Source organism: Pinus tabuliformis, chromosome 3_1 (genome assembly GCF_031772625.1).
Source record: "Pinus tabuliformis cultivar Carrire ecotype Pingquan chromosome 3_1, CPIR1, whole genome shotgun sequence".
NCBI classification, from domain to species: domain Eukaryota; kingdom Viridiplantae; phylum Streptophyta; class Pinopsida; order Pinales; family Pinaceae; genus Pinus; species Pinus tabuliformis.
The window spans coordinates 264467271-264477283 of record NC_142301.1 but is presented as its reverse complement, the minus strand read 5'-3'; the positions used below and the strand labels follow the sequence as shown (position 1 = coordinate 264477283).

Sequence of the window (10013 nt, the reverse complement as noted above, 5' to 3'; positions counted from 1 at the left end):
TTTGTTGTATTGACATTCCTTTTCACTTCTTTCAATGATTACCATGTCAGTACAACATGCGAATTGTCACAAGGAAATTGTTTGGTACATTTATCATGTGAGGAATATGATTCATATATTCAAGGCATTTGTAAAGATGTTCAAACTAATCTATCATGGTTATCTCTAACCAAGAATATCTTGCCACAAACAATCCATTTGATCATAATATTAACTGTCACTGTTGGTTGGAAGACACATCAGATGGATGTGAAGACAACCTTCCTTAATGGCATGAATGATTGAGGAAGAGGTGTACATAGAGCAACCTAAAGGTTTTGAGACTTTTGACCATGATTCACATGTGTGCTAGCTTAAGAGAGCGTTGTATGGGTTGAAGCAAGCACCCCGTGCTTGGCACACCAGGATAGATAGCTAGTTCACCGGGTTGGGCTTCACGAAGAGTGAAGCGGATGCGAACCTATACCACATAGTGGTGGAGGCTAAATTGTTGATCATTTTACTTTATGTTGATGATCTCATACTTGCGTGTGATGATCAGCTGATCAATTCTTGCAAGGAGGACATTGCAAGAGAGTTTGAGATGAAGAACATGGGGCTCATGCATTACTTTCTTAGCATAGAGGTATGGCAGGGAGATGGGGAGTTGTTTGTGTCTTAGGGAAAGTATGCCAAGGAGATACTTAGGAGATTGTGCATGGAGAGTAGCAAACCCATGGATACTCCTCTAGCAGGTAACTAGAGGAAGGAGGATGCTACTTCGAGGGAAGTAGTGGAAGCTACTATTTACAGTTGCGGGTTCACTCACGTACTTGGTGAACACATGACTGAATATGTGTTATGCAGTTAACCAACTTAGTCAAGTGATGGTTAGGCCTACTAAGCTGTATTAGAAGGCGGAAAATCATGTGTTGAGATATCTCAGGGGCACTTCTCAGTATGGATTATGGTACAAACGGAAAGAGGAAGTGAAGCTTCAAGGCTTCATTGATTGGGTAGGGACTCTGTCTGACAGGAAGAGCACATCAAGAGGGATCTTCAGTATTGGGTCAGCGACAATTTCTTGGTACAACAGGAAATAGATATCGGTTGCACTCAGTTTGGTAGAGGCATAGTACATCGATGTGAGTCAGGCAACATTCGAGGCCATATGGATGAGGAAGATCTTGGTTGGTTTGTTTGGTCGGTAGATGGATCCAACTGTGATTTACTACGATAATCAAAGTTGTATCAAACTCTCTGAAAATCCAGTTTTTCATTATCAGTCCAAGCATATTGATATCCGATATCATCATCTCAAAGATTGTGTATTGAGGCAGATTATCTTGTTAGAGTACATTCCCATAGAGGAGCAAGATGCTGACATTTTGACAAAGGCATTGTTAAGATGTAAATTCAAGTTTCACATAGACAGGATCAGGGTAGCTGATAATCCCTTTCTTGTTGAGAGGGAGTGTTGAGAAATGGGAACAAGAAATTCCAGATTATTTTGTCCTTGAATTAAACTGAGAATTAAAATCGAATTCTATTCTCATAGAAACTCGTAAATAGTTAATTAAGTTTAATTAACTTAATTAGTTGAGGAATTTCAAGTTGGAAACCTTTTTGTAGTCATGTATATGTTCTCCCTAAGTTTTAGGGGTCTAGTATGAGTTTAAATTGAATTGGAAATTAGATCACTCGGTTTACTAAGTTAAGTTCAGTTAAATTAGTTCCAAACTATTTTTCGAACTAATAGAGGACAAACATTCAGTTGGTGCACTAGTGCATCCATAAGTGCTACTCCAGTTAACTAAAGATTCCCTCATTAGAAACTCATGCATGTTGATTATGAGAAAGACCCAGTTGATACTAGAGTGCAGGGACAGTGTACTATCAGTGGTATTATTTACTGGAGTATGAATATCATGCATGCATCAAAGATTGATCCCATGTTTGGATTGCATAGTTTTGGAAGCATGAATTCCCTTTAAATACGGGCTATTCATACTAGTAATTACACAAGAGACTAGGGGCCTGGAGAGCTACAGAACTGGCTAAGTGTTGGCCAAGAGCTAGCTTGTGAGCTGTGAGAGTTGAGCATACTTGTACAGAATTGTTCTAGTGAGAACAATATTTGTATCTTCACTCATATTTCTGATATATGCAATACAGATAGCAGGGTTTTGAGTAGTGGCTTTCCCCAGATACATCTTGTGTTATGTGACATTGATTTATCTTCTTCTTGTTCATATTGTTTTCATCAATCTATTAGCTTTCGTTGGTTGAAATTAGAAGTAGATTCTTGTCTTGTGCTTTAGTAAATTGCATGATCCTATGAATCTACAGGATTTTCTACATTGTATTAGAGCTAAAGATAATATACTATAAGATATTTTGAAGTTTTGAGTTTTGGGTTACACGTGAAATTCGAATTTGCAATACATACTTCAGGATCAGCAGATGACATTCTACGGTTTGCGGCTTAAGTATGCCTTGGAAGGAAACTTGAATTTTATAGCCTGGAGAGACAAAATTGAGGTTGTGCTAGAGGATAATGGCTTGAAGGAATTCATTGATAAAGAAATTCCTAATCCAACAGCATCGAATGCACAGAATTTGGCCGAATGGAAGAAGTGTGTGGCGAAGGTGAGGCGGATAATCCTTGAGGGAGTTCCAGACCACATTGTCTCGAGTCTCCATGGAAAGAAAACTCTGTATGCTATGTGGAAATAATTGACGAACTTGTATCAAAACAACAATGACCAAAGGAAATTGGCACTAAAGGACAAACTTCGAAAAATCAAAATGGAGAAAGGCGAGATGATTCCAAAATACTTAACCAAGTTCACTCAATTTCATGATGAACTTGGAAGTGTCAGAATCATGGTTTCCGAGGATGATATGGTGAGTCTTACTCTTCTCGGACTCCCAAAGAGTTGGCATAGTTATCAGGACTCTGTCAATGGTTGGGAGAAGTTGTTGGATTGGGAACGACTGTGGTCAAATTTGATGCAGGAGGAGATCAGGAGGAACACCAGGGATGGCTCTTCATTAAAGACTGATGATGAAGGGAACTGTGCCTTAGTGATTAAGGTGAAGAATGGGAAAGGGAAATATTCCCATTCCAAATCAAATTCTTATATTGGAGGTAAGAATAAAGGCATGATGAAAGTTAAGTGCTTTCATTGTCATGTGTTGGGCCATATTCCTACAAATTGTCCACTCAAGAAGTCCAAGAATAAGTCCTCAGGAGGAGCGGTAGGTGAATCTTTGGTCTCTCAATTCGAATTGGAATTTTCCCTTATTGCATGCATGGTGTCATCAATGGTGGGAAGTGTATGGTACTTAGATAATGGAGCTTCATTCCACATGAATCACAACAAAGAGTTATTCAGTGACATGGAGGAGAAAGATCTCCAGATGCATATCGAGATGGGTGACGAAGGGAAGTATAGTGTTACTGGATTGGACACGATTACTTTTCAGAGGGAATATGGGGCTCCACTCACCTTAAAGAATGTTATGTATGTGATTGGGCTGAAGAAGAACTTGGTATCCATTGCCATGTTTGAGGATAGAGACTATGATGTGATCTTCTCGAAAGGAAAGGCGTTCCTTTGACACATAGCCATGGGTCAAGTAAAGAAGATAGTGATTCAGGTGAAGAATCTCTATAAGTTGGAGGTAGAGGAGTGTGTTTATTTAAGCACAAAAGCAGAAAGGGTGCATAGCCAAGACATTGGAAAGTTTTGGCACAAGCGATTGGGCCACTTGCATCATGGGACTTTCAATATATTGCAACAGATCTCTACTGGTCTTCCCAAAGGTAAGCTTGAGCAAGTTGATACATGAAAGGGGTGTACTTTAGGAAAATACACCAAGTCTTACTTTCATGACAGAGACAGTCGAGCAGAGGTTATTCTAGAGCGATTCCATTCAGATATGTATGGATCATTCTCGAAAGCATCCACGACCAAACACGGGTATTATGTTATGTTTGTTGATGACTATTCTCGTAAATGTTGGATATTTTTCATGCAGAAAAAGGATCAAACTTTCACAAAGTTTTGTGAGTTTAAAGCATTGGTGGAGAAAGAGTCGGGAAAGAAGGTTAAATCTCTATGGAGTGATAATGGTGGTGATTATGTCTTAAACGAGTTTAAGAACTTCTTTACACCAGAAGGGATTAAACGGGAGTTGACGACACCCCATAACCCTCAACAGAATGGGGTGGTTGAGAGGAAGAACTATAGCATAGTAGGGACAACGAGGGAAATGTTGCATGATCAGGGCCTACCACTACACTTGTGGGATGAAGCATGCAACACAATGGTTTATGTTTAGAACTGTAGCCCACATCAGATACTTGATATGAAGACACCATAAGAGGCTTATTCTGGTAAGAGGCCACATGTTGGTCACTTCAAGATTTTTGGGTCATCGGTATATTTCCATTTGACCAAAGATGCACGAAAGAAGCTTGATCCTACAACAAAGTTGGGGATATTTAAGGGGTACACTGATACACCTCACAACTATCGGGTGTACTTGTCGACCAATAAGATGGCAGTGGTTTGCAGGGATGTCAGATTCGATGAGGAGAAGTCTATGCAAGTTTCCCTTGAGAGGGAGCTTGAGCTACATGCAGATGAGGAGCCTTTAGCTCCTAAGATTGAGGAACCTTAAATTGATGTGGAGCAGTGACATGCAGAGGATCCAGGAGTGGAGACATCATCTCAAGTAGAGTCTTCCAGAGAGGGAAGAAAGTGCACCAAAAAGGCTGACAGATTGTTGGATGATGCACGGGAGAATGTGGGAGCACCCACTTCTCAGCGCAGGTAAAGGAGGTCACCTGAGAGGTACAGGATACATGGCTCTTATGGGAGAATGTGTTGTCACAGAGCCATCATCCTTTAAGGAAGCAGTGCAGTAGCCAGTTTGGGTTGATGCCATGGTGGAGGAGTATGACTCCATAGTTCGTAACGATGTTTGGGATGTGGTCCCGAGACCGGAGCACAAGTCAATGGTGAGCTCCCGTTGGATTTACAAGGTAAAGCAAGCTACATATGGTAGTGTGGAGAAGCATAAGGCTATATTTTTGGCCCGTGGATTTTCATAGGTAGAGGGGATTGACTATGATGAGACCTTTGTTGTTGTTGCAAGGTACTCGTCAATCAGATCTAAATTGGCACTATCATCATAGATGGGTTGGAAGATACATTATATGGATGTGAACACAACATTTCTTAATGGCATGATTGAGGAATAGGTGTACATAGAGTAGCCTGAAGGTTTTGAGACCTTTGACCGTGATTCGCATGTGTGATGGCTCAAGAGAGCATTGTATGGGAAGAAGCAAGCACCCCGTGCTTGGTACACCCGGATAGATAGTTACTTCACCGGGTTGGGCTTCACAAAGAGTGAAGCGGATGCGAACCTATACCACATAGTGGTGGAAGGTTGATCATTGTACTTTATGTTGATGATCTCACACTGATAGGTGATGATGAACTGATCAAGTCTTGCAAGGAGGACATTGCAAGAGAGTTTGAGATGAAGGACATGCGGCTCATGCATTACTTTCTTAGCATGGAGGTATGGTATGGAGATGGTGAGTTTTTTGTGTCTCGGGGAAAGTATGCCAACGAAATACTCAGGAGATTCTGAATGGAGAGCAGCAAACCCATGGAGACTCCTCTAGCAGGTAACTAGAGGAAGGAGGATGCTACTTCAGGGGAAGTAGTGGAAGCTACTATTTACAGGTAGCTTGTGGGTTCACTCATGTACTTGGTGAACACATGACCGAATATGTGTTATGCAGTTAACCAGCTTAGTCAAACGATGGTTAGGCCTACCAAGTTGTATTGGAAGGCAGCAAAGCATGTGTTGAGATACCTCAGGGGCAATTCTCAGTATGGATTATGGTACAAAATGACAGAGGGAGTGAAGCTTCAAGGCTTCACCGATGTAGATTGGGCAGTGAGTCCATTCGACAGGAAGAGCACATCAGGAGGGATCAGTATTAGGGCAGCAGCAGTGTCTTGGTACAACAGGAAACAGAGATCTGTTGCACTCAGTTAGACATAGGCAGAGTACATGGCTGTGAGTCAGGAAGCATGTGAGGCCATCTGGATGGGGAAGATCTTGGTTGGTTTGTTTGGTCAACAGATGGATATAACTATTATTTACTGTGATAATCAGAATTGTATCAAACTCTTTGAAAATTCAGTTTTTCATGATAGGTCCAAGCATATTGATATCCGATATCGTCATCTCAGAGATTGTGTATTGAGGCATGCATGTTATTAGAGTACATTCCCACAAAGGAGAAAGATGTTGAAATCTTGAAAAAAGCATTATCAAGATGTAAATTCGAGTTTCACAGAGACAGAATCAGGGTAGTTGATAATCCCTTTCTTGTTGAGAGGGAGTGTTGAGAAATGGCAACAAGAAATTCTAGTTTAATTTGTCCTTGAATTAAACTGAGAATTAAAATCGAATTCTATTCTCATATCAGTTTGTAAATAGTTAATTAAGTTTAATTAACTTAATTAGCTTAGGAATTTCGAGTTAGAAGTCTTTCTGTAGTCATGTATATGTCCTCCCTAAGTTTTAGGGGTCCAGTATGAGTTTAAATTGAGTTGGAAATTAGATCACTCTATTTACTGAGTTAAGTTCAGTTAAATTAGTTCCAAATTGTTTGTGGAACTTATAGAGGACTAAAAGTCAGTTTGTGCATTAGTGCATCCACAAGTGCTACTCCAGTTAAATGAAGATTCCCTCATCAAAAACTCATGCACGTCGATTCTGAGAACGACCCAGTTGAGACTAGAGTGCAGGGACAATGTATTATCAATGGTATTATTTATTGGTGTGTAAATATCATGCATGCATAAGAGATTGATCCAATGTTTGGATTGCGCAATTTTGGAAGAATTAGTTCCCTTTAAATATGAGTTATTCATCCTAGGAATTACACAAGATATTAGGGGCTTGGAGAGATGCAGAATTGGCTGAGTGTTGGCCAAGAGCTAGCTTGTGAGCTAAGAGAGTTGAGCATACTTGTGTGGAATTGTTCTAGTGAGAACAAGATTTGTATCTTCACTCATATTTTTGATATGTGCAATAGATAGCGGGGTTATGAGCAGTGGATTTCCCCAGATACATCTTGTGTTATGTGCCATTGATTTATCTTCTTCTTGTTCATATTATTTTCATCAATCTATTGGCTTCCATTGGTTGAAATTATAAGTAGATTCTTGTCCTGTGCTTTAGTAAATTGCATGAGCTTGTGAATCTACAAGATTTTCTACACATTCAAAAAGAGGCTACTTGGTTTGGTGAAAGAAATTGTACCCAAGTGAAACTAGCTTGAGACCCAATTCTTTATACCATGACCTTGTCGGGGACATGCTCGCAAAAACAACAAGGAGTAGTTTTCTCTGACACCACTGATCTTGGTTGTACAAGGAACAAAATGAAAGGCATGAAAGAAAATGGAACACACGTAGAGAAATATAGCATATATCATAATAATATAGTGAAAACCCAACTTCTATTGATAAATAAATATATATATATATATAGAACACAAAATTTCTAGAATGGTGGTAGTTATCTTCGAAGGGAGAGATAAGGCCACTACACACATTCACAAAAGGCCATTAAAAGAGGTTGAAAGAATGTAATTTTAACATAAATAAATAACCCTGTAGATCTAAAACACTAACCCTAGAAGATTAAGCACAAAAAGTTTTAAGGACCTCAAGGTGGTTAGTTGGTACATCAACTTCCTAGGGGTACAACTTTTGCATACGATCACAATAGCTTATTTAAAATAAATATTTGAGGATTATAACTTTTTTTTAGGGCCAGGGCATTCCATGAAAACCCATGGTCCCCCGAATGGGCAAAAGAAATCATTTTTGGCCTCAAAATGTTCCCAGAAGTTTGGGACTTGAAAACCATAGAAAAATGACAAAAAATATAGAGAACCATTGAGTCAATGGAAGAGATGGGTGGACACCAATATCCACCTAAATCAATATAGATGTGATCAAATTTCATTAACCACCTCCCAAAAGAATATATGTACACATGATTTCTTGGTCGATTGGTATTCTTTCATTCTTTATCCCTCACGCATAACTTAAGAACACCATTCAACAATGGATTTTGCATCTTGAATGAAGGAAGTAGGAGTGAGCTTCATTTCTTTCCTACATAATGATATTTTGATGCATGTGCCTGCTCCATCATGTTTCCCCTTTTTTGCACCCAATCTCACAATAGTTCCAAATATGTGGTACCTTATTTTTTTGTGCCACATACACAACCATTGAAATACACTTTCATTTTTCAACTGACCAGTGCAATCATCCGACCAAATAAAATTTTGATTCATCTCTATATTATTCTCCTTCAAGTAATAAAAGAACTGAAATTAGTGGTGTACATAAGCTAGGTAATGATACCTATTGTGACTTATTTGGAAGTGATACTCCTTCAATATAATCATATTGGCTTCTATACTATATGGACCATGCCTATATGTAATATGGACCATTACGATGACGTGCTTTAAATGATAATATTGGCTTTGAATCTCATTTCGTAGTTGAAGTGTGCATTTTTTTACAAAATCTACCACTGATAAATTACAAAACCTATCTTTACAAAATTGAAAATGTTTGTCTTGTGATCAAACCACATGGAAATGCTACATATATTGTTGGATCTTTTTAGAAATTCCAAGCATATAAAAAGTTTACATTCTGTTTGAGACTTTGAGCATACATGATGGCTCACATGGATGTTGTTTTGTTCTTCTTAAAAGAAAGATAAGCAAAAATCTCAGTCCTTTTTTGACTGATTGTGGATGTTATGATATGTCCTGATACTGCTGAAAATAAAACTGTCTAGACTACCTCCCTTCAGGAGGCTTAAGTACAAGATATACTATGCATACTCCGGGGTCTCCTTCAGAGAAAGAAAACAACCCCTTACAAGATTGTATATAAGACTGTGAGACAAGACGCAAGACTGTACAAGAAGATTTTTGTTTTTCTGTTTGTGGTGCTCATGATAAATATAACAGAAAAGATAGAGAAAAACTGTAAACTGAAAAAAAAAAAATTGTGCCCATGGAACTGCTGACAAAAAGAAAAGACGAGCCTCGTTCATTGTGGAGGAGCAAAAGGGGGCTGTTGGGAAGTGGATGTCTGCCCCTGACTGATTTCCACTATTGACCAGCTGCCCATATCTTGTTGTAAACCAGCCTTAGAAAGCTGGTCTGCTTCCTCGTTTTTGTCCCTGTAGATGTGGCAAATGGTAAAACTGTTAAAAGATGACTTTAAAAACATAATTTCTTCTACAAGAGTCTTCAGAATCTGGTTTTGACATGATGCATTCCCATTAACCCATTTTATGACATTCAGAGAGTCTCCGAAGATTTGAATTGTGAAGATATTTCTTTGAAGTAACCAACATAGGAGAAGGCGCAAGGCAGACAGTTCAGCATAATTGTTTGTACCAGGTCCTAGCCCTACAGATGCTTTTAAAGAGTGATCAGGATTTAAGTGAATGCACAGGCCTGCTTCAGCCTTGTTATTCTGAGATGCCCCGTCAAAATAGAACATTGTACTCAAGGGTTTTAACCCATCCTAAGAAGACTCATATGGTAGGAATTTAAAAAAATTATTAAATCAAGCTAGAGCTTTGCCTTGGGGAGAAAAATAGATTCCCATAAACATTGGATTCTTCCACATCTTAGCTCACCCTTGAAATTGTAAGAAGAAGTGGATGGCCAATATAACTAATCAAAATAATTATAGATATAGATTTAAGGGCCACTGATCTGTAAACTTCTATGGATATTCCATTGGACAGTTCGTCACAACAGATCTGATAATATTATATTAAAATTTTGAGATTCTGCACTATCACAACTTTATTTAATTTCTAGATCTATAGATTTTATTGTAATTAGTGAATGCATGTAAAAGGAAATTAAGCAGATAAGTAGAGAATGG

At 38.8% G+C, this 10013-nt stretch overlaps 1 protein-coding gene across 1 annotated transcript; it reads right to left on the bottom strand.

Moving 5' to 3' along the window:
- Positions 1-9161: 9161 nt before the first annotated feature.
- Positions 9162-9620, bottom strand: LOC149186811 (uncharacterized). Its single transcript, XM_089409461.1, has one exon. The coding sequence runs from the start codon at positions 9618-9620 to the stop codon at positions 9162-9164; it is 459 nt and encodes a 152-aa protein (XP_089265587.1).
- Positions 9621-10013: the final 393 nt, after the last annotated feature.